The sequence below is a fragment of the Furipterus horrens genome, unplaced genomic scaffold, assembly GCF_987537825.1.
Source record: "Furipterus horrens unplaced genomic scaffold, mFurHor1.1.pri manual_scaffold_11, whole genome shotgun sequence".
Taxonomy (NCBI): domain Eukaryota; kingdom Metazoa; phylum Chordata; class Mammalia; order Chiroptera; family Furipteridae; genus Furipterus; species Furipterus horrens.
In genome coordinates this window covers 9,916,051-9,941,832 of record NW_028327181.1, presented here as the reverse complement: position 1 = coordinate 9,941,832, position 25,782 = coordinate 9,916,051, and the positions used below count along the sequence as shown (strand labels likewise).

Sequence of the window (25,782 nt, the reverse complement as noted above, 5' to 3'; positions counted from 1 at the left end):
AGAAAGCTTGAAAAGATAGAAATGCAAAATTGGAGCACATTCAGACAGAAGCTTATTTAAATGCCAGAATAATTCCTTCAAGCCAAAAAGAATCCAAATAACCTATCACCTCACAGCTCCTGGGTGGCAGAGAAGGTGCTCTATAGAAATCCAAGTGATCATTCATTAATACACCTAACATGCTAAGGAAGAGCAAAAATACAACAAAGGCAGCAACTGTAAATAACGTGGTAATCAAGTACCACTGCAGCGAACAGTGACTGGACATGTACCATAGGCACGGCTGCCAGGCAATGAGTAAGATGCAGCCCTGCATTCAAGGAGGAACATGAAATATGCCAGAGAACAAACCAGATATTGCATTTGTTAAAGTACAGGCAACAACACAGAAGCACATACATTAAAACATTCAATTAATAGATGTTAAGTTCTGGAAAGTGAATCCTACAATAAAGCATAGTGAATCAATGTATTTATACATTTGATCATGGTGAGTTGATATTTCCACACAATGAGATTCACCAACAGTTCTAAGCTTTTCAGCCAATTAGATATATTTACTACATAAACCCAAAAGACGATAGCATGGTAGAAGTACATTTCCAGATGAACTTTAGGGAAAATCAAGTCTGATGTTCCCAGTACAAGGAAATTGTTACTGAGTCCATAGCTTGTTTCCACAGACTGAACAAAGGGTAGCTGGTTTACACTGGAGCAGAAAGAAAACTAGAATAAAGGCTGTCTTACTGATTATAGAGTAAAATCATAGTTCTGAAATCACCTTCCATGGTTACATCTTCTGACCCATTAATTCTACTGCAAGGAATCTACCTTCAGGAACAATAAAAGAAGCTGTCAAAGATTTATGTACTAGCAATTTCCTAGGTGTATATCCTACAGAAATGTGTGAGTATGTTCACCAGAATATATGTCCAAGATAATTTAAACAGCACTTTTTTGTTAATAGCTAAAACCTATAAACAACCATCACCAATAAAATAATGTATTATATATTCATATAATGGAATATAATATGCCAAAGCAAATGAATTACTTAAGCTATGTGTATCAACATGGATGAACCATAAAAAACAACTGTTAAGTTAAAGAAATCAGACACAAAATAATTCACACTGAATGATTTAACGCAAAATTCCAAAACAGGAAAAACAAAATGGTATTATTATGGATACCTACTTAACAAATAAAACTCACTAGAAAGTAAAGGACTGATTACCATAAAAATCTGGATAGTGATTCTTCTGGGGAGAAAAAGGAGGTTGTGCTGTGGAGGGGCCTGTTAATTCATGCCCAATTCCTGACCACCAGCAATGGTGGAAAGTAAATATCAAGATTACAGATCCCTGAGTCTCTTGAAGAAATTGGTGTGTGAAGCCAAATTCCAGCTAGGAAGATTCTTGGATGATCTTGTTCCAAAAGAGGTCATGAAGTCACATGTCATGCTGCTCCATCCAGTTACCGACTGCCCAAGACCAGGTGCTTCTGTTTGAGCCCAATAGTCCCAATCCAGGGAAGGAGACCTACCGCCAGATGGCAGCTCTTACAACTCCCTGGTATTTAGTTAATTTCTGTATTATAATTTTAGTTAAAAGTAAGTCCAGTCATGCCCTCCTGAAGTTACACGCAAGTCACCTTGGTTGTACTCTGCATGTTCCCAAGTCTATACTCATTAAGACAATTCTCAGTTTGTGACTCCTACAGATGGCAAATCTCATCCATTGTATTTGAAGTCTTCCTAATTTTTAAAAAATATTTAATTTATTTTTTTTAGAGAGGGGAAGAGAGGGAAAAGAGAGGGAGAGAAACACGCGTTGCCTCTCAGAGGCCCCAACCAGGGACCGTGCCCACAACCCAGGCATGTGCCCTGACCGGGAATCAAACCAGTGACTTTGCAGTTTGCAGGATGGCGCTATACCCACTGAGCCACAGGCAGGTCTTCCCAATTTCAATCTTACAGATAAAATGTAATTTCTGGTTCATGTTCCAGAATCAGAACAGTAAGTTATATGGACCAAAACCATGTTGAAAATTTACATGCAAAAACTAGCTGGTGATACGCTATTTTCATCAAAATGATCAATAACTTTGAAGGATGAGACATTGTGTTCCAGTATTTGGTGGCGTTGGAAGAATGTCTGAATACTCCATAGACTACTTTTCTTGTCGAAAGGGGGAAAACACAACCGAACAATGGAGGATCTCACATCACCGCCACAGTCCAGGGGCCAGTCTCAGCATCACTGATTGAGGGACCACCAGCTACGTGTCATCTGATGTTATGCATCCTAAATGCACATCCTCTAGCCAAAAATGTTTGATTTGAATCCATCAAGCTTTAATATATAACTTCCAGTTAACAGGATATGGCACTGAATAGAAGACTGAGCTAAATGTCACTATAAGAAAGGAACCAGACAAATTCAGAGGCTGGAACTTTCTACAGAACAACTGGCCCAGTTTTTTCAACGTGTCAACGCAAAAGGGGAAACTGTACTAAAATAAATAACACTTAAGGGGTAAGACATAATGTAATAAAGATTAGGCATAGTCCTGGATTAGATTCTGATTTGCAAAACAAGAGTAAAGGACATTTTTTGAGGTCAATTAGGGAAATTTGAATGTGGACTTACAATTACAATGAAAAATTATTGGAGTAGAAAAGTGGAGATCATTAACTTAAAGAGCAGGTTTCAAAATAGTACGTGCAGTATATGATTTTTGGTTTTAAAAAAAGGTTAAAAAATAAGTTAAGCAAAACAAAATCTCCAAGGCAGTGAATAGTAAGTGCCAACTAGATGAGGCAATCACTGCGCTGGAATGTTGAGGGAAGCCTTTAGGAGAGGATGAACTAACTGCCAGCTGGTCCTAAAAAAAATGGGTAGAATTGATTCTTTAACCCATCAATCAGCCTGAACGTGACAGGGCTGTACGAAGGAGAGCTTGACTAGGTCATGAGATATTTAGGCTAAACAAACAAACAAACAAACCAACTGCCCATTAAATCTTAAATCAGCTGCTCCTTGTTTCTGCCATTGCTCATGACCACAAAGCCACCACCAGGAGAGGAGCTCTGACTTATTCTGGCTTCGTTTTCCTAAAAGATTTCCTCTTCCTGGCTTCTGAGAATGGAATGTTCTGCCTCTGAGAATGGAATGTTCTGACACAGGTATATGTGGGGCCCTGTATGCACGTAAGGGAGTTAAGGGAAGATATGGTGGAAGGAAATTTTCTTTTGAGACTGTCAAGAGAGCAGACATGACCCTTTCAAACTACACAGGGTTCAGTGAAGTTCATGAATGTGCTCACTCCAGTCTTTCTCTTGTGTTTTGATATGATTGAGTCCTTCACATATTCATGTGCCTGGCACACCAACACAAAAGGAACTGTAAACAAACGTTGCACTCTAATTAGTGACACACATCCTGAATTATTAAGGAGTAAAGTGCACCGATGTCTCTACCTTACTTTGAAATGCATCAGAAAATAAAATGGAGTGATAGATAACCTGATTCCTTGCCTGTAACTGGTAGTCAGTTCTCAATAAATGCTCACTGAATTTATGAAAACAAAGCCAAAAAAGGTTACATATAGTAGGTTCTGAATTCATATTGGGAATTATGTTCTATACAAGAAATGTGAAATTTCTAAAGTGTGTGGTCCTCTGATGTAGAATGCCTAGAGACAAACTAGGTATCTGTTATGTCTAGACTGCTCATCACTCAGGTGCTGTGGAAAACAGCAAAGCCTAAAAAGAATTCAGGTGTAGAAATGCAACAAGAGGGACTTACAAGGAGAAAAGAGAAAGCATGAGAAGGTGTCCGCTCCTATAAAAGAAGCACTCACTAGCACAGATAGGAGCAACTACTTTAGTGATGGGGGCATAAACCCTGGACTTGAATACTATGAGGCCTGTCCAGAAAAAAATGCAGCCATTGTGCATATAATGACAACAGTTTGAGCAACACTGATATAACCTGGCAGCCAAGGAGAGAGGACTGGAATGCACATGCGTGAACAATGATGACTTCATTATAGCAGGGGCGGTACTGTGTGGCCACCACATTCAAAATGACTCAGCGAGCAGAGCAACAAATCTGCATCATATTTTTCATTGAACTTAAGCATCCCTGCACAGAAACTATTCAGATGACTCAGAAGGCCGTAGCTGTGGGCACCGGGTGATCGGCAGCTTCATCACGACAATGCATCCACTCATGCATCACGTCTGTCTCTTGCAGTTTTTTGGCAAAAACATCAAATCACCCAGGTGACTCAGTCCCCCTACAGCCCAGATTTGGTGCCCTGAGACTTCTGGCTTTTCCCAAAACTAAATCACCTTTGGAACAAAGAGATTCAGACTGTTGATGAGAGTTAGGAAACTACGACAGGGTAGCTGATGGCGACTGGGAGAACCGTGTGAGGGCCCAAGGTGCCTGCTTTGACGGGAACTGAGGCCTCGCTGTCCTATGTACAATGTTTCTTTTTCTTGTATCTTGTGTCTTCATCAATAAATGTCTCCGTTTTTCAAATTACATGGCTGAATACCTTCTGGACAGACCTCATAAGCCCCAAGATGCAGATACACTAGTTTTACTATGTATTAGTGATGCCGTGTGACTTTGGGAAAGTCATTTAATCTGCAGTTTCTCTTTTGTTAAATGAAGACAGTATCTGCCTTTCTCCCTCACAGGGTCCTGATCATGGAAATGCCAGTTCTGTAAATCTGAAAGCTTAATACACATGTGAGGTAACCTCATCATCCTGTTAGGTCTTAGTGACAACAAGTGCGCCCCACTTCCCAAAATATACCCACCTCACCATTACTGTTCCCTTCCTTGGGTTTATCCATTTCCTTAATGAGGTTTTGAAATTTTCTGTAAATCATGGGGCTGCTAATAATCTAAATTCTCTATTTGTTTCAAGGTCAATCCACGTGGCATAGGGTTATTATTTCCAAGGGTATGTCCTATGTCCCAGGTTAAGAAATATTAGTTCAAAAGACAGTTATCAACAAAAAACAAAATTCTGGGGTCAAAACGTTTGGGAAACATTGGATCAAATAAGTTTCTTTGCTGTAAGGCTTACAAAACCTTTAGTATATTAATATATACTGCAACTCTCTGAGAGAGAGATAATGTTAAGTGTTTCCTGAACTTCCTTGACCATGGAATCTTTTATTCTGATACATTTCTTGGGATTGATGCTATAATTGCACACTTTGAGGGAAAACAGCTGTAAACACTCTGGAAAATTCTGAATAGACCTATATTTCAATTCAGGGTTCCACTGATGGCAACCATGTTAAAAATAAAAAGAACACGTAAGTCACTCTAATGACAGTGTGAGAGACTATGTTCCATGGAAGGAAGCTGAGGGATCCTTGTCCTTTCTACTGAGGAGAAAATGGTGCTGACCTTTAGGTGAAATTATAGCTGTGCACTTCCGGGCACAGAGCCTTTGGAGTTCCACAGTACATTCTGTCTGTACCTGTTGTGATCTTAATCAACATGCCTACCCTTCCATGACTGACAGCAGATCCACCTTGGGTCTCTGACCGCAAACATTAAGAGCCATGGTTCTAAGGCCCCACACCCTGAAGTCAGGGCCTACCTTTGCTCAGCACACTTTGCTAGAGCCTCTTCGCTGGCTTCCTGGGTCGCAACCAATTTTGCGATCCATTTTTACCAGCCTTCTTTTTCTTAAGTCACCTACTGCCTTCCAGCCCGACTCATCGGTTACCTGTGACTATGGAATCTGTAGACTCTGCTTAAATAGCTAGGTGTCTGGCCACTATGTTCCACTGCTGTCTTTTTCACAGAGTAACACATTTTCTTATGTACAATATTCACCCTTTTGGGGGGGATCAGTTCTCAGATAGAGAACAGACAATGGGGCTTTGAGACATTTGGAATAGCCAATGAAACAGGAAATTCTGAAAGGTAGCAAAACACAGAATTAGAGATGTTTTCTTAATAACTAAAGCTTCAGTGGAAATGAGACTTGGAGGGACCACCAAACTAATATTCCTAATAGAGCCTCTAGTCCCAGAAAATAACAGAGCTACATTCCAATTCCAGTCTCCTTGACTAAATTGACAGTCATGGCCCTGGTGACGAGACATTATGAGAAAAATGAAGCCATTTAACAGCTAGTCTTCCAAAAGAGCCAATCTCCTGGATGAATTCTGAGTCATTAACATTTTAGGGGTACGGTAAGGCAGGGTGAGATTAATGCCTACCCCTGCCTCAATTAAAACTTGGTCTTCAAACACCCATTTAGGACACATTTCAGTGCTCCTGAGCCCAAACCTTGATGCTAGCCTATCTTGTACATAACTGCAAATTAAGAGTAAACAGATATTTTAATTAGGAATAATGGTATTAAGTGATGGTAGCCTCTGTCTTGGATAGAAATAGCTAAACTGGTCCTATGAGGAATCAAAACATTTTGGACACTTACTACACTATATGCAAGAGAAAATTCTGGGGCATAAAGTTTTCCACAAGAGAAGCCTTGTTTTCAACAATACCTGGGGAGTGCAAATTGGACTTTTAAAGATCTCAAAGAAGGCTGAGGACAAACATCCGTGATAGGACACAGAGAGTGACAGCAACATGACAGTTTGTGAAGGAGCGAGCTGATCAACACGGAGCAAATCAAAGCCTCTCTGGGTCTCAGTTTCCTTATCTGTAAAACAGGGATAACAATGTCTAACAATATAGCTGTGAGTCTCAAATTAGATAATATATGAAAACAGATCAAACTATAAAGCACAAAAGTATCATTCCTAGGCAATTTTAAGGTAAAGGGGCACCACAAGGGGAATACAATGAGATTTACCTTTACCTCATTCTTATTCTCCTCTCGTTTCAGGCACTGAAATAGCCAATGATTCATATTCTATAGACAATCCCAGTTTCCTCATGGAATTCCCGCCACAGTTTAATACCAACTTCACCTCAGCTGGATGTGGGAAAACAATGATTTCTAGCAGTCCCAAGTCAGTGTCAGGTCATAGCACAGGGATCTCACACTAATAATCATGTCCTCAGAGACAGCAAGGAAAGAAAATAAAGCTGACTTAAGAAGCTAAGGCCTTGTGACAACACCATAGGGACCTCCTTCGCACACCCCCTCCGACAAGTGCTGGGAAGCCACACCAGTGACTGGTGCTGTCTCCCACGGACACCCAGAAAGCCTGCTTGGCCTCAGTTATTAATATTATTTCCTTGTTATAGGCGCTTTAAATTTACCTTCTACTGTTTTTGCCTTTTTTTTCCTTTAAAATATTCTCATGTAAAAAACCAGCATATCCTCATCCCCTAGAGTTATTCAGACCCTAAAAAAAGTTGCTCCTGGAAAAATGCTCAATTATTAATTTTATCAATATTTAGAGTAAGGAGTTGATACTAGAGTAATTTTTAACACTGGCAATTGGGGCTCGAGCTTTCTCTTTTCTGAGTGTGAATTTACATTCATGGATTTTTGTGTGTTCATGTATATAAATTAACTGCATCATTATTCTCCCTAATGCGCCAGTTGTCCTGACGTTAGCCAGTCAGAGTTCCTTCAAACTGGCCTCTCTGTTCTTTTGACACAACTCCACTCGTTTGTTTTCAATTAAAGTATAATTATATTATTAGATTTGGAAAGGTTTTTGGTTTTAGCACAGAAGGATGTCTTAGGCTCACCCTGTCAAGTTCCTATGCCAGTCTAGGAATTAAGTTATTTCTCCAAGGAACCCGGTTCCTTTCAGCGGGGAACGATATCTAGAAAGTAAAATCTGGGCAGTAAGGTACTCAGGTACTCATCACTACTAGTATTTCACTGTTTTTCAGCCCTTTGTGGACAAAGCTAGGGAAAAGTACGAACTGCATTTCAGTGTTTTGATTCTGGCTTGTGTAACCATCCTACTCTATTCTGACCTCTCTCTTATTCCTTGCATGGTTATTCTTTACAGCGTCCTTCATACCTATCCTCCTGCTCACATCAAACTTGTTGAAACTGCTGAAGCATTTCTTGCCTAATACGATGTACTACTATTTTTTGTCCCTGGGTTGTATGACATTGCATGACTTTGACCATGAATCTCATTAAACAAAAAGGAAGGAATACTGCCATTATAATGTGCAGCAAATTTTACCTGCTGAGCACTAAATATCATAGTGCCGCATCTCTATTAATTATTTACCTATGAGGTCAAGCGGTAAGATTTTAATACAAAATTTTCTATTTTCTATACATCAAATTTTTTAAGCTTTGAGCATAGGGCACCAGAGGTACAAATGAGTCTAAGACAGTCTCTAACTTCATGGTCCCTTTAATGTCCAGTCACTGGGACACAGCAGGAGCAGTCACACTAATACAACTGCTGTCTACGAAGCCAGCAGTATGCTAAGGACTGTATGTCCAGTCCAAATTCCTAACAACCCTGCAAGGTGTATGATTCTCTTTTTGTTTTTACTAATCCTATTTTTTTCCGGATGAGAACAGTGTGCAATTGCATACTCTCTGAACCCAACCAACGTAGCTAGTAAGAGAGACAAATTAAATCCATATTCACCCAGTGCCAAAATCTGAATCCATTTCACTATGCACACTGCCTCCTAGAAGGTGTGATGATGGATGAAATATGCCCTGACTTCAGCCAGGTTTTAGGTTTTTGCTTTCATTCCACACACCCTCCTTTCAGACACGAACTTGCTACTTAGGTGGAAGCAAGTCCTATACCTGAAGGTTCCTCCAGTGGCTCAGTGTTGTTCTAACAGGGTATCCCAGAGATTCCATTTTGCTCAATCCCTTTACTGACAAAGGAATTAAGCTACAGGCCTACCTCAATATTGCAGATTCGGCTTCAGACCACTGCAGTAAAGCGAGTTGTAATCTTTTTTCTGGCTGAGGTTTGTACTTTCAATTTGGAAAAAATTCAACATCCGTGAAGCGCAATAAAACAAGGTATGCCTATACTTGTAACATTGGCTGCTGATATGAAATTAGGCAAGAAGAGCTGCCAGCAATCCTGGTTACACATTAGAATAGTAATTCTCATCCTTGGGCACACATTATAATCACCTGCTTTTAAACATCTTGATGCCCAGATCACATCCCAAAGTGGTTAAATCAGAACCTCTGGGAGTAGGACGAAGGCACTTGTATTCATCACACAAGCCGCCCAGGAGATTCTAACGCACCATCAGGGATGAGAGTTCCATGCTGAGAGTACAGGAACAACACTTCAAAGTGAACGGGACACCTGGCGGTGGGAAGGAGAAGACTGTTCCTATCCAACAAAATGAAACAACAACAAAAATGGGTAGATACTCACTGATACTCGAAGTTAGCAAGAGTTACGTATGAAAACAGGTGTTCACAAGAATCCATTCCGAGGTAGCCTGAGTAAAGGAGAGACTGCTGTTCCGCCTGTCTCCAAAGCCTGTGCTCTTTCTATTAAGCCTCTGATCCTTAAGTACTAACAAGCTGTCACTAACTGAGCACCTATTACAAGCCAAATAAATGCTTGACATGTTTTCAAACAACTTTACTTCTAAACAAGTCACCTGGACCAGTAGCTCCCAACTACAGCAACTTGGGGAACACCGAATTGCTGCTGTAAGAGTACCCACAAACTGCTTTCTGTAGAGTGAATACATCATGTCATTAAATGCTGTTATGATGACTGAATACAGACACACCTCATTTTAATGCACTTCACAGTTTATTTTTTGTTTCATTTTTAACAAATTGAAGGCAAGACCCTCCACCAGCAAAAAGATTACAACTAGCTTTATTGCGGTGGTCTGGAACCAAACGTGAAATACCTCCAAGGTATACCTATATAAACTCTTCTAGAAGTATTACTAAGTCCCTAATAATGTGTCATTTTTACATTTTTTTATTAACCTGCAGGTACTAAAATGACATCTATTATCATGTGAGCATCTACAATTTTTTTCTTTTAATACTAAGAAGGGATCCTCTTGTGGAGAAAATGGATCCCTCATACACTTGCTGGTGGGAATGTAAAATGGTAGAACCAGTTTGGCAGTTTCTTAAAGTTACGCAGAGATATGCCATACAGCAAGTCCACGCCTAGGTATCTGCTTAAGATAAATGAAACATGTCCACACAAAGAAAGGTACAGAATCAACATCTTCATAGCAGCACTACTCATAATAGGCAAAACTAGAAACAATCCAAATGTCCTTAACCTGGTGAATGAATAAACAAAGTGCCTATATCCACACAACAAAATACTATTCAGTAACAAAAAGCAACTACTGATCTGTTCTACAACATAAGTGAACCTCAGAAACTTTATGCTAAGTGAAAGAAGACAGAAACAAAAAACTAGATACTGTCTGATTCCGTTACATGTGGAATATCCAGAAAAAGTACATCAATATAGACAGAAAGCTGATCAGTTTTCCTGGGGCTGAGGGGGGTGGGGTAGGAGTGAGGACTGACTGTAAAAGGACATCAGGGAACTCGTTTTGGGGGTGGGGGAGGAGGGGATTATGGAAGTGTTTTAAAACTAGACTATGGCGATGGTTGCACAATTCTATACAATTGTTAAAAATAACTATACATTTACAACAGGTGAATTTTATAAAGTGCAAATTACACCTCAATAAGGCTGTCCAAAAATACTGCAGAAGGTAATCCGATTACCTATTGTATTTAAAGGGTGAGTATTCTCATACTGAGACCAGGAACCAGTGATACAAACAATGGTGAAGAAATTCAGCAAAAATGAGGGTACATTTGGTGATCACTTCGCAATCTCTTATGCTATATGCCTAAAACTAATATAATGTTATAGGTCAATCATATCTCAATAATTTTAGAAGTTAATAAAAGATAAACTTAAGTATTTCCTAGATGGGGAGTGTACACTAAAGGAAGTAAAATATTGATCGTCTAGGTAGGTAAAACCTTTTAGTAAACAGCCAAATTTGCTATACATTTTTGAACCACAGAACTAGGCATTATATGCTTGTCACTGTAGTTCTAATACTTACTAAGTAAGTATCTGTGTTTCAGACAAGGTGCTTAGCTCTCCGTGGGAGGTACCATGCTTTTGATGTCACAGAATCGAGCACATGAATTAACCACAATAGGTGGCTGACGTAAGTGACAAAAGAAAGGTATGAAAGTGCTCTCTGCGGTCAACAGAAGGGGAGATGAAAACTCGAGGGAAAAAAATAGCAAAGGCCTCACAAAGGAAGTGGCAACTGAGCTTTGCCTTCAGGGCTGGGGAAAACTCCAACAGGTGGCAAGGGGAGAAGACAATGCGAGCTAGACAAGCCCCAGGCATTCTGAGGAAATAGGCTAATTTGTTTGAAGCCCAGGGCACAAGTAGAAAGTAGGGGAGACGCGGCTGGAAATGTGTGCTAGGTCCAGATAGTACAGGGTTTTGAATGCCATGCCAAAGAGTTCCAACTTAATTTGGTAGGCAAAGGGGAGTCCCCTGAAGGCCACGCTCAGAACACTGCCATGGGGGAAGGTAATCTGACAACGGGAAAAAGGAGGGGCAGAGCATAAAGGCAGAGGTACTTGGGCAATCACTGCATAAGGGAATCACTGCATAAAGTTCACTTCCGCAAGGGATGCAGAGAGACGAGAAAGGAGGGGCAGGCTCTCTGATTCTCTGGTCCTGGGAAGGAGGGGAGCTTCACTCTGAATTACATGTCATCTTTTGAGGGCCTCTCCTTTATCACTTTCCTCGACTCTCACAGGGTATGTCTTGTCTTTCCCAGAGACAAGTCCAAAAACTTTGGCAGTCTGTGTTTCAGAAGATACCTTTTCATTCACTTCGTTTTCTTCCCAGAAAAAAGGGATTCTATTAGGTAAATAAATTCCTTTCTATTAGGTAAATAAATTCCTTTCACTTTAGGAAACTGTCATCACATGCAAGGGATGACTTTTTAATTCATATTCTGCCAGTTTTTACATAGGATGTTAATTTTGAAAGGCTGCCCTCAATTCTACGCTGTGTTCAATTTCAACCTGGTTTTTTGAGGAATAAGTCAAATATTTAAGTAGACTGTGAGGCTTTGAGCTGACCTGAAATAGAAGTTGGTATGCTCTTCATAGAGCTCCTATTAACCCCTTGAGTTCTTCTCTAATAATATGTGTCTGTCTGCCCCATTTTTAAATAAAGACTGCATAAAACAAGACACTATTATTTAAGTAAACAGAGCTCTTTTTACTGCAAAGATTTTAAACTGTTTTTTACAGACTTTTTAATAACACATTTGTACAAACCACAGCTTTACTTGCTCTGTGACATTAAATGAGTCACATCCTCTTAGGGCCTTCATGTTTCTTCCACCGTGAGATCAAAGAGTCTGACTAGGTAAGAGCTAAATAACACGGGTTAAGTGCAATCTTCAACAACTGTAATATGAAGGGGTTCTCACCATCTTAAAACATTGTGTTAGAAATCAAAAATCAAATTAGTAATTACCTACTCTTTTAGTCTTCAGAAAGCATCAATAAGCCTTTTCTGGATCACTGCCATGGGTGTGGCACTGTTCTAGGCACTGCTGGGGGTGAAAACCAGTCACAGACACAGTCCCTGCCTTCGTACTGTCTAAAACCTAGCAGGAAAACAAGCATAACCACGTGTGATATGAAGTGGCAATAAAATTCAGACAGGCTTTATCCCTTAGAAAATTGAGTCTGACAAAGAGCCACCCCAAATGGCCCTAACTTTTGAGGGCAATGTCAAAAATAACGATTAAATTCCATGCAAAGCCTTTCCTGCAGGAGGCAGGATGCTGGTCTGTGTGGAGCATGAACTGGACACAGTACAGGAGGTCTCCTATTCAAAGTTCAAATCTTCTAGTTTTATTTATGTAGAATAATAATGGAATAAAGGTCTGAAGTGATGGACTGTGTTGAGGATTCAGCTTTTCCTCATTTCCTTAATTTATATATTAGAAAAGACGGAACTGATATCTATTACTTAGATCTTATCTTTAGCGTAGAGGGGAACACCATATTCTAAAACATCTCTGACATCATAATTATGTTTTTATTTTAAATATGCTTTATTGATTATGCTGTTACAGTTGTCCCAATTTCTTTTCCCTTTGTTCCTCTCGACCCAGTGACCCCCCCTCCCTCCAATTGTTCCTCCTGCTTAGTCCATGCCCATTGGTTGTGCATATAGTTTTTCTCAACATCATCCTGTCTACTCCACTCCCTCCTACCTTGCTTCTTAATTCCTTTACCATCTCCCTCCCTTTCCCCCCTTCTTCCTCCCCGCTGACCTCCCCCCCAAATGTTCCCCATACCTATAATTCTTTTCCCACTCTCGTTGCCTACTTAGTTTGCCTTTGTTTTAATTCCCTAGTTTCTGTTGCTGGTTGTTGTGATACAGTTTTCATTTTAACGTTCATAGTTTTGATCCTTTCTCCTAAATAGGTCCCTTTAACATTTCGTATAACAGTGGTTTGGATCTGATGAACTCCTTCAGTTTTACTTTGTCCTGGAAGCACTTTCTCTGCCCTTCTATTATGAATGACAGCTTCACTGGATAGAGTAATCATGGTTGTAGGTTTTTGCTTTTCATTCCTTTGAATATTTCTTGCCAGTCCCTTCTTGCCTGCAGTGTTTCTTTTGAGAAATAAGCTGATAGTCTTATTGGGACCCCTTTGTACATAATTCTCTTCTCTCTTGCTGCTTTTAAGATTCTCTCTTTATCCTTAATTTTTGACATTTTGATTATAATGTGTCTTGGTGTGGTTCTCCCTGGGTCCAGCTTTTTGGAACTCTCTGTGCTTCCTGGACCTGTAAGTCTGTTTCCTTCCCCAAGTTAGGGAAGTTCTGCTTCATTATTTTTTCACATAATTTTTCAATTTCTAGTTCTTCATCATCTTCTGGTAACCCTATGATTTGGATGTTGGCCCGCTTATAGCTTGTCCGATAGGTTCCTGAGCCTCTCCTCATTTTCCTCACTTTTTGTTTCCTCTTTCTGCACTGGTTCCCTATGTTCCGAATTGTTGATTTGATCCCTGTTTTCTTTCCCTCACCACTAGTTTCATATGTGTTTTCATTCATTTCAGCAGGACTAGCCTTCATTCCTTCCCTGTCTTGTTTAAGATCTGCTGTTAGGTCTGGAAGCATTCGTATAACCAAAGCTCTGAACTGAGTCTCAGAAAGATTTCCTATCTGCTGAGCCATTAGATCAGATATTTCCTGGCTGGTCAGCTGCGTCACGGGGATCTCTATCATGATCTGTGCCATCCTGACAGTTTTGTGTTTGTCTTTGCTTCCTGGGCGGCGCTGTCACACCTCCCATGCTATAGGGGGCGAAGCCCTGTGCGCTTGTCACTACTGGGCGACCTGTCTCACCACGCTGTGGCATTTTGAGTGGGGGCGGGGGTCAAAGATGGATTCCGCTGTTTACTCTCTGCTGAGAGACTGGGAGCCACCTCCTTCGTCCCTGCGCCCTCTGGGCATCATAGTCCGAGGCAATGGGGGTCTGCCTTCCCCAGCACTGGAATTGCAAGCTGACAGGTCTGGTCTGCAGCCAGGGGTGCTCCTCAGGTGCTTCTCGCCTCCCCTTAAATACGGGTGTGCTTACCGCTGTCCTGCCACCGTCACCGCCAGCACAGCTTGACCTCTCTTCCCAGGCTTCACCCCTCCTACCCATCCGGACAAGCACCAATGTTTATAACATCATATGTTGGACTTCCATGTAGCTTTATTTTCTGGAACTTCTAGTTACTTCTGGTCTTGCAATAGTTGTATTCCTTCTTAGTTGTGGAGGGAGACAGAGCATGTCAGTCTAGGCCTCCATCTTGGCCGGAAGTCCCATAATTATGTCTTGTCTGCACGCTGAGCCTGACCAGCACAGTGTCACAGGAGGAGGAATAACCGGTATCCACAGCAACATCACCAGACTGAGACAATGTAAAATGCTGTAACCTAGCAAGTGATGACGAGAGGTGTGTGTGTGGGGAATTCTTCCAGTTCTGCAAATAACATGCAGCACTGAACGTAACTAATAATGCTAGGGGCGATGTGGAAAATCTGACTTTCTTGTAGAGTTGGGACTGTCAGCCTCATAAAACCTTAGTACTATACTACATACTTTTAAACAGGAAAAGCATGTAAATACCTCACTGCCCTCATCATCAGTTGGGTTCAGGGGAAGTACCTTATGTGTCAAGACTGAAGTGGAAAATAAATTTTCCTATATCACCAATCATCTCAATCTTTCTCTATCTCCCATCAGATAAGAGGCACTGAATTTTAGTGCAGGGAGAAGCTGCCCCTGGTCCCAGAGATGGATCAGTTATGTTCTGCATGGATGAATATGTTTAACATCACAAAGCTATCAGGATCACAATACACCACATAATGTGAGAACATCCCCTTAAGAATTTTCTTTTTAATAGAGATCACATATATTCACGTGAATATTTAAAGAGTGAAGGAACCATCTCCTCTCTAGCTTAACCCCCTTGTTTTACTGACACGAAACTGAGACCCACAGTGAGGATTTATTAAAGGTCAGTAAGGGACAGAGCACAGGGTAGAAGTGAAGTTTTAAGTTTTCCGGGCCAGTTTTTTCCATTAAAATATGATGCTATTTCCCCCCTCATGTTTTAACAGAAACATTGTTTGGACTTCAGGGGAATGAGAAATAAACTTCTATTATGTAAAGCCATTGAGATTTTAGGGTTTATATGTTATAACACTTTATCCTACCTAATGTAACCATGAATGGATCTATTCTACCCCAAGGCAACCCGAAAATCATAACCACTTTTTAAAAAATTTGGGGGATGCTGGATCAAGTTATAGCTTCAAAGAAATTTACTCAAAGCTGTGATTACCAGATGTACTACCTGAGTACAAAAAAGCCAACAGCTTCCCTACTTAGGACAGAATGGCGTATGGGTATAAAAAAGGCGGTACTGTCACAACCCTGTCTGCCACTCTACTTAGAATGGGTGAAATCTTAACAATTACCTGGTCCAAGTCCTTCAGAAAACTGAAGCCCAGAAAAGGGAAGTCCAGGACTTTCTTCTGATACTGTCAGGGCTGAGACCGACCAGCTGTTTGCCAACCCACTTACCCTGGGTGCAGAACGTCCTACGTTCCAGTCTCTCCTGTGAGGTCCTAGAACCGAGCTCTCACCAGTGAACAAGGGGGAGCTACAACCACCATTTCCTGACATGACCCACAGAAACCGCCCAGGCTTGCTGCCGCTGGCCGCGACCTTAGAAGCCACCTGTTGAAGGTGGCAGGGTCACAAGATGGAGACGGCTGGATCCCTGACTCATTGCCTGAGCTGAGGGGCACCTGCCAATCAGGAATACCAGTTTTTAATTCCTCTCTTAAGCTACTAAGATTTTGAGATTTATCTGTTATGCAAACATCAGTATTAATTCATAAATACTGTAATAATATGTAACTAGGGTTACTCCTCTACAAATAGTGAATACTCTTTGTCTACCCCCCTCCTTAATCAGTATTATATTATTTACTCCCGAAGAAATGGCTTTACTTTGCAGTAAGAGCCCCACTGGAAGTGGCAAAGGACTGGGACTGCAGGCTTGGCAAGTCATTTAACTTCCCTGAGTCTCAGCTTCCTTAACTACTTATTAATGGATTAGTGATTTGCAAATCATTTTACCATAGAGCGGAAAAACCATTTTTTCCAAATAAATATAAAACACATTTTCAATACATAAAACACAGGAACACTCAGATTGAAATGGAAACAGCGAAGGGGACAGAAATCTACCAGCTTAATATCTCTTTCAGCGCTTCCTTGCAACCATTCCCAAGGCATCTCTTGGAGACTTATGGTTCCTCAGAACATAGTTCAAGAACTACTGATCTAAACCAACAGTTTTCCAAATTATGTGAGGTGTTTTTCTGACAGTACAACCCTTTTCCATATGAAATCTTATGAGACGTCTCAATAAACAGATACAGATAAAGGTTATTTTATTAAGTATTTTATAAATTTTTCTTACGTTTTTTTTTTAAAAACAACACAAATTATCTTACAGTTTTACAGGTCAGAAGTCCAACATGATGTCATTGGAGGAAAACTAAGGTATTAGCAAGGTTGTATTCCTTTCTGGGGACTTTAGGAGAAGATCTGCTTCTCTGCATTTCCAGTTTTTTGTTTTTTTTTTAAGATTTTATTTATTTACGTTTAGAGAAAGGTGAAGGGAGGGAGAAAGAGAAGGAGAGGAACAGCAGTATGTGGTTGCCTCTCGTGCGCCCCCAACTGGGGACCTGGCCCACAACCCCAGCGTGTACCCTGACAGGGAGTTGAACCGGCAACCTTTCGGTTTGCAGGCCGGTGCTCAATCCACTGAGCCACAACAGCCAGGGCTAAGTAGTTTATAAATTTAAATGTATAAAATTTATAAGAACAGTGAGGCCTTTTCAAAACAATTTGAAGTTGGAGGATAAGAATAATAATGGCAGCTTTACTCAGTATTGATGTATTTGTGATTTTAAAGTAATGAAACAAACTTTATTCTCTCAGTGAAACAGTTATAAATAACACCAGTTTCTACACAGCTCAACTCCCAGCAAATCATACTCTTTAGTTTGCCAAGAGGGTAAGAAAGGCTGCAGGGGAATGTCTCTAGAAAGCAGCACATGCTGAGGCACCGGTGGTCTTTCATCTGTTAAATGCGGCACATATCTCAAGAGTGCATGATATCTATTTTGGTAACGGTTCTTCAAAGTGGTGTAATTTTTAAAACCCCGTAAGTATGAAAAACCTCTAAAAAGCAAACATTTTATAAACCTCTGGTCCAGCCAGACTAGAAGTTCTTGTTCATTTCTAACGATGACATGATAGCACTGGATTATTTTCCTGGACTCCAATGAAGAACAGTGAAGATTCTATCAGAGTCAAAACATTACCTGTTTTTCTGCTGATTATGCTTACTCACTGAATACACACTTTATTTTTCAAGGCAACCAGAACTATGGGTTAACAAAAGAATGCAGTTTGCTGCCAACATTTTTTCCTGCCAGTTAACTCCAGCCTTCCTATTACCTCCAACCATTTGCCAGGTTCAAAATGTGGAGGCCTCACCACACATCAGACAGGGACAGCTCATTTACCTCTGTTTTCGCCACTCTAATACAATACACTAAGCTGTCTACAGGGACTAAGGGGATCCATATTTCAATGTCAAGACAGAGAGAGAGAGAGAGAGAGAGAGAGAGAGAGAGAGAGAGAGAGAGAGAGAGAGAGAGAGAGAGAGAGAGAGAGAGAGACTTTTCTAAGAAGAAAGCCAGGACTCTAAAAGGACCCTAAAGGGAAATTAAAACTACTTTTGATAAGCAGCTGTTGTTCACTGTCAAGCATCCTAGAAACAAAAATGGCTACGTGTCACCAAGCAGAAGCAGGGAGACTGTGACACTAATGGCCACTATTTTAAAGACTTTACCCCTGAGAAAGAAACCTGGAGAAAATGTGCTTCAAGAAGTGTACCAGATGCAGAGCTCTTAATCCCAAACGAGCTGTTTAAAGAACAGGAGTCTGTTTACATTTTAGAGGAAAATTAGTCTTTTCAGGGAAGATGAGCTCCAGCTAGTATGCACGCTGTATTTTTTCTGTTTGGGTAAGACATTGGAGGCGGGTTGAGAAATACAGCCCCAAACAGGCAGGGAAGAAAACACCTGTTTGCATACACTTCCTCCTACACATGTCACTGCACAGACAACAACTCCGAAGAGTGGCTCTTCTAGGAGCTGAGAATCTAGGGCAGGTGACAAGGAGAAGACGGGGATCACAGAAGGCAGAAGAAGTCAGCCCTGGGGGGAGGGGAGTAGGCACTCATCTGAACATAGCTTCAGTCACTCGAAATGAGTCAATTCTTGGGTGACAACTTACTGTACTACAACAGTCTCAGGCACTGAGGGAGTTTGCATGGAAAATTTAATTCAAAATTTCACCTCAATACGATAGAATTCTTATTGCCCTATGTGAAACTTAACAGATGTTTAAAGGGTAGCTCAAGTTTAACAGCCCAAAAACAATTATTCAATTTTATATCCCAACCTGTGCCCCTGCTCCTGAGAACCTCTGGTCTCTCAGGTCAATGATGCCACTATTCCTACAGAACCTGGAGATAAAAATCTGAGTCTTTTTAAAAAATTCTTCTCTCTTTAACTCCCTTTCTCCCATCCATCCATTCCATTAACAAGTCTTGTTGGTTCTGCCTTCAAAACAAACCCCCCCCACCCCCCCCCCACCCCCGCCTAATCGTTCTCACCACTTCTATAATCAAAGCTACCACCAGTCCTCCCCTTGGAGAGTCACCTCTACACTAATTACCGTGATTCCACCCCTGGCCCCGAGAATCCGCTCTCCCACAGCAGCTAGAGTCATCTTTTAAAAGGTTATCCATCAGGTCACGAGGCTCCCCCATCAGAAACCCGTCACTGGCTTCACAGCACAGTAGTCTGGCTCCTTACCCTCCGCCCCCCACCCCCACCCCCCGACCTCAGACCTCACCTCTTACACTCTTCCCACACCGACTGCATCCCAGTCACATCGGCCTGCTCTCCAGTCACTCCTCTTAGCCTGAAATACTCTTCCACTCCTTTGTACCTTTCAGGGGCCTGCTCAAACCTCACCTCTTAAAAGGCTGCTTGTTGACGCCACGGCCAAAGTCATGTTGTCTCTTCAGCTACCACTTTCCTCCCCTTACCTGGCTATATTTTATTCGTAACACATATCACTACCTGATTTATATTATTTATATAGTTCCTTTTTTTACCATCAAACCTCCTAAATTATTTTAGGACAGGGAATTTATCCTGTTCACGGCAGTATTTCTATTACCCAGAACGGTGCCCAATAGGTGCACATTATACATATTTGTTTAATAAATGACTGATTTTTTTCTTTTTTAATTGCAAAATATAACATATATAAATACAAATACTTAAACATCGATGTACTGTTTAACAAATAACTGTAAAGCAAATACCCATGCAATCACCAGCAAGGTCAAGAAGTAGAACATCCCTGAATTCTCCTCCTCAAGCACCATTCCATGATGACAAACACCCCCATACACACTCCTCAGGTAATCATTATCCTCACTTTTGTGATGGAATCACTTCAGTTTTCCCTGTAGTTTTACTATTTATGCATGCAGAATGATAGGTTCTTCAGCCTTAATACAGATAAATGTTAGGGAGAGTACAGACTATTAAAATATTTTGAGGGAGGCAATATGATAATATCTATTAAAACTATAAATGTACAAACCTTCCGATCTAGACATCTCCCTTCTAGGAGTTCATTCTAGAGAAATGCTAATGTAGAAGTGCAAAGATGTATGAACGAGGATGTTTACTGCAGCAGTGACTCTGGTACCAAAACTCTGTAACCAATGCACATGCTCTTTGACAGGAAATGGTCACACTAACTTTGGTACGTCCATGTGTACATGGAATACTATATACAACCATGAAAAATATAAAAACTGGTCTAAGATATAGTAACCCAAAAACTAACAAAATCATTTCGTTTAAAAAGAAAAAAGCAATGTTTCCAAAAAGTAAATAAAAAGCAAAAATAAATAGAAAAGTTGTGCCAATGTATATGTGTGTGTGCGCGCGCATACATTCTCCTTAGACAACAAGGATGGCCACGCCTCTCCTCTCCTCCTTCTGAAAGCAAGGCTCATTGTATTCTTTCCACTTCTGATACAGTCAGGATAATAAATGTCTAACACATCCCATTAAACTCCACTGTCAATGCCATCATGGTATTATGTTCTAACTTAGAAAGTGAGTTATTCTTTCTCCAACTAAGTCAGGCCAAGTTTCATAAAACGAGACTCATGATCTTAGAAGCTAAAAAAGAATTTAGGGGGCATTTTGTCCAAATGAGCAAATAAACTGGGATAAATGTGTCCTCAGTATATATGAAGCAGTGTCCAGAGAATATGAGGTGCCATAAAATAAACTCAACTCGACTCCTAGAAGAATTAATTTAAAAAAGTATTTGTGCATAGACACTAATTACTAAACGAAACATTTTTACACACTGATATATGCTGGGGACATTTCAGATTCTTCCGCTCTCAAGTCAGAGAATCAATGTTTTAAAAATGCAGAAATCCCATCTGGATGAGGACATGAAAATTATAATGATAGCTGCCATTTATTGAACAGTATGGTATGTTAGATATTGTGACCAGAGCTATATATATACATATCTCACTTACTCCTCATAGCATTATCAGGTACTAGTGATGATATAATTATTCCATTATATGGAGGAGGTTAAAAAAGGTAAAAAAAAAACCCTTTTTCCATGTTCATCCAGCTAGTAAATAGCAGTCTGTGTTTGGTCCCAGGGCTGTCTGGCTCCAAAGCCTATGAGCTTAATTGCTGCCTCAGAAATCTGAAATCAAGGCATAGGAACTCTAATCAATCTTAAATTGGAAGATCCTTAATCAAGTCACGTATCTTTCTGTCCCTGAAGATTTCCCAGCTATAAAATTAGAACAATACCTATTCCTTTCTTCACCATAATGAGGATACAAAAGCTCATGGGATACATTTGCTCATAGCACCCTATTTCAGAGCTGAAAAGAACCTCAGTTACACAAAAAATTGTACATGAATGTTTATGGCAGCCAAAAAGTAAAAGCAACCCAAATGTCCATCAAGTATTGAATGGATAAGCAAAATGTTATATCCACACAATGGAATATTCTTCAGCCATAGAAAGAAATGAAGTACTAATAAATGCTACAGTGTGGATGAACCTTAGAAACATTATGTTAAGGGAAAGAAGCCAGTCACAAAGGATCACATATGTATGATTTCACTTCTATGAAACGTCCAGAATAGGCAAATCCATAGAGACAGAGTAGATTAGAGGCTGTCAGAGTGTGAAGTAGAGGGTTGCAGAAATTGGGGAGTGGCTGCTAATAGGTACAGGGTTTCTTTTGGGGGGAGGTAAAATATTCTTTAATTAGATCACGGTGAGCACAACTCTCTAAATATACTAAAAACCACTGAATGTACCCTTTCAAAAAGTAAATGTTATGGTATGTGAATTATATTTCAATAGAGCTATTATTAAAGAAATAAATAGTTTGTATAATTCAGCCCCACCCCCACCCTGATGAAAGAACCATAGCAACAAAGGAAATATATTTAAAAATACTTTGGACAAAAGCACCATAGAAATATTGTATTATATTATAGGTATTATACATTTCATGCTTATAAAAACATATTATATACACTTTAAGAAAAGCATGGCCTTCTATTACTTTTGCTGGTTGTTTTCTTGTCCTAGGAAAATCTTAATTCACTTCAAAGTACCACTCTACTTCTCAAGTTCCTGAATACCCAGTTAATAAAACTAAAATACAATGCAATCTAAACTGGATGTTGATGGAAACACCAGGGAATTGTCCTGCTTAAAAAAAGAAAAGGAAAAAAAGCCACTAAGCTCATCAAGGGCCTACATTCAAGGCCAGAGAGGAGAAGAATCTAGATCTAGTGGAAATGCTATCCTCCTATCTTCTTTTGAGAGCAGCTTATCAGGATTTTCTACAGAGAAATTAGGCAAGGGATCCTCAACTATAAAGACACTGCTTTAGCAAAATAACCATCAACACTGAAACAAATCCTTACATTCAATTCACTGCTTATCATAAACACATTACCTTATTTTCATGCCAAAAGTACTTGCATGAGGTACACATTTTTACCCCCATTTTAAGGACAAGGCAAGTGAGGCACAGACAAGGTCACCCAACAAATGAGAAGCAGAGCTAAGGCTCAATAGGAATTTAATGCCGAGCTCTGGGTTCTTTCGCCGCCCTGCTAAGGTTTGCTTTCTCCCCTGTCTCCTGGTCACCTATCTTGCATGAGATCGGAAAGCAGAGTTCTTTTCTAACATGAGCTTGACAATCAAGAAATAATTTCCCCTTTAATTTTCTGGTTTGTTGTCTTCCTGGTCTTACGTCTCCATAGAAATATTCGCTCAGAATAAGTGTGAAATAAATATTTTTGAACAAATAAATCAATGTGGCCAGGTCTATCTGGTTAGCTTAATCTTTCATGAATGAGTGAAGACTCAAAAACCTATACAATTTTACAAGGTTAGAGATTCCCTTCCCTGTTGCTGAAAATGGTTTTAGAACTGAATCAGAAATGCTATTACTGAACTAGCCCTGTAAATGACTTCGTGAAGAACCATCCAACTCGTCCTTTCCAGCCAATCAAATGGTAATTTGGTTCCCTAGATGGGAAACCTGCAGGCAAGACCTTTCACTTTAATTCTCGCCTCATATACATTCTGGTATTTCCTATCAGATACATTCTGATATGAATGTATCTTTCTCTCTTTCCTTTTCTTCCTTCCGCTATCTCACTTCTTTTCCCTGGCCTCCTTCGGTTCTCTCCTTTCTCTCCCTTTCTCTAATAATGGCAATTACTTCACACTTCCTTGTCAGACATGAAGGCTTTAACCAGCCTCAGAGTACCCATGGGAAGTAACTTAGTATAATGTTAACCACTGAATTAGTGGAAGCACCAGGATTTACCATATGCTGCTCTAGTTAAGTCTTTCCCAAAGACCTAAGCACCAAATACTAACCATGCAGACAAGGGCAGGGCTCTCATGAGAATATTAGTGCTTAGGGATGGGAGCCGAGTAGAAGCTCTTTTTTTCCTCTGGTAACTGAAGGATTAGTAGTTTTATTTTCAACACACACAAAGGACTGAGGTACAATAATGAATCCAGTTCTTAACTCAAAAGTGAGTGGATTTAGAGACCAGGGTATTAACAACATTCCTGCATTTGTTAAAACGTTATGTTCTGTATTTAAATAGACTTCCACCTATTCAGCCCTCAAACTCTTTCCTTTGCAATCATTTTATAAGTCTTGACCTTGGTTAATTAATTCTTTCATGACATCACCTTATAAAGGCACAAGTAAAGAATTTTTACTGAATGTGGAAATACAGAGAACAAATTTTAAATATGTATATATATATATACCTCCTTTAGTATTTAAATAATATGAAGTAATGTACATTCACAAATGTAGTATCAATAAAAATCATTTCCTCTAGAAGTTCCCCCTAAGCTTTTCAGTTTATAGACAGCACCATTTAATATCTGAACTAAATGCATTAACATAATTTATCAGTGACAGACCTTCTCTAGGAAAAGGAATTATAGCTTTTTAGAGCTATAAGGGATGTCAGAAATCTTTCATTTTAAAAATGAGAAAACTCCCAAGTGATTGTTAAAGCCTCATAGCTGGCTAATGACAGGTAAGGGTCTTGGTTCCTGACTCATAGTTTGGCACAGCTGATGTCCTTGTAGGTGAAAATAACTTAACTTTTTGATATAATACCGAAAGCAGCAAACAAGAGAATTACTCTTACTATTATGCATGACTGACATTATACAGAAGGTCTGTTTCAAGTTTTAGTATTTTAAACCATAAATTCTTAACTTGGGACTCACCCTGCTGAGTTGATCCAATAACCTTTGGTTCTGTTCAGATAATTCCTGGACAGCTCGTGTTTTTTCTCTATCTGCCTCCCGTAGATGAACTTGCTGCCTCTCCAGCTCATCCTGAAGCTGTTTCACATCACTCTCCAGCTCTGACACACGGCCTTCCCACTCTCCTTCTCGGTTCTCAAATCGTCTTCTTAGTTCATGTTTCTCTTGTTCTAAGTGCTGGGTGAAAAATGAAGAGGATTTAAAAACTTAAAAATTCCGTGGCCTTTCGTTTTTTTCTCTTTGCACACTCTCCTAACTTTTCTTTTTCCCAGTTAGTCATCACAACAAAACACTGCCACTTAGGAAAAGTTGTCCATTTCACAGCTATGAAAATATTCCCTTCTTCCAGAATAGAAAAGGAGTTGTTTTCATAAATAGATTGCCATTCCTATTAAAAACCACTTAATGGTATTATGTTTATTTCTGTCCTTGGGCATGGGGTTCTAGACTTAGGAATTCATTAGAAATTTATTGTCATCTAATTAATTGATGAACTATATATTTGAACAACTTAAAAGATTCCTTAAGAAGGCTTCTGTTGAAATCATCTGTTCTACTTGGCATATAATATCAGCACTTAGAATCACAGAATTTTCAGATATGGAAAGAACTCCAGAGATCCTTCAGATTAACTACCTTTCCTTATAAATGAGGCAACAGAAGAGGTTAAGTAACAAGATAAGGGTCAATACCAGTAAATAACAGAGCTGGGATTTGTGTCTATGATACTTCACTCTTTTTAGCGCTCTAAACCACAACTCAATAGATATTTGGTGCCCTACATAGTACTGTATTTCAAAATCATTAAGGCAGTTTCAGGTTCAGGTCTACTTTAAATCATACATGAATCTTCTCCTTCAGAATACTAGTCACCTCTTCACCGTGGGAAGTTATGCTCTTGCTCTATCCAAGACCTCACTTTGCAAATACTTTTTGGAATGCTTCTTTTAGAACACCTTAAGGGCCAGTGTGTAACTATACAAGAAAATCAGTCCCATTACTTCACATCTGAGATGATCTCATTTCATCCTGGCATCTTATTCCCCTTACTTTGCTCTGGGTGACTTGTGAATGTTTCTGAAAGTCTAATTTACCCCCCAAAATGAAAATTTACCACGGTACAACAGTCCAAATAATATGCCAAAAGATAAAAGTAGTGATCCAAAATTAAAATTCTGAGCATATTAGCAAAGATAGTTTGTTAATAAATATTG

At 39.8% G+C, this 25,782-nt stretch overlaps 1 protein-coding gene across 3 annotated transcripts in view; it reads right to left on the bottom strand.

Annotated features, from left to right (window-relative positions):
- BICDL1 (BICD family like cargo adaptor 1) overlaps positions 1-25,782 on the bottom strand; it is a 76,594-nt gene that overhangs the window by 45,238 nt on the left and 5,574 nt on the right. For all 3 annotated transcript variants that reach the window (XR_016513950.1, XM_090290891.1, XM_090290892.1), the window contains exon 2: positions 24,530-24,745. Coding sequence is in view for 2 of the 3 variants with exons in the window: in XM_090290891.1 (XP_090147017.1) it covers positions 24,530-24,745 (216 nt within the window). In the remaining variant the exon portion in view is untranslated. The remainder of the gene's footprint in view (positions 1-24,529; positions 24,746-25,782) is intronic.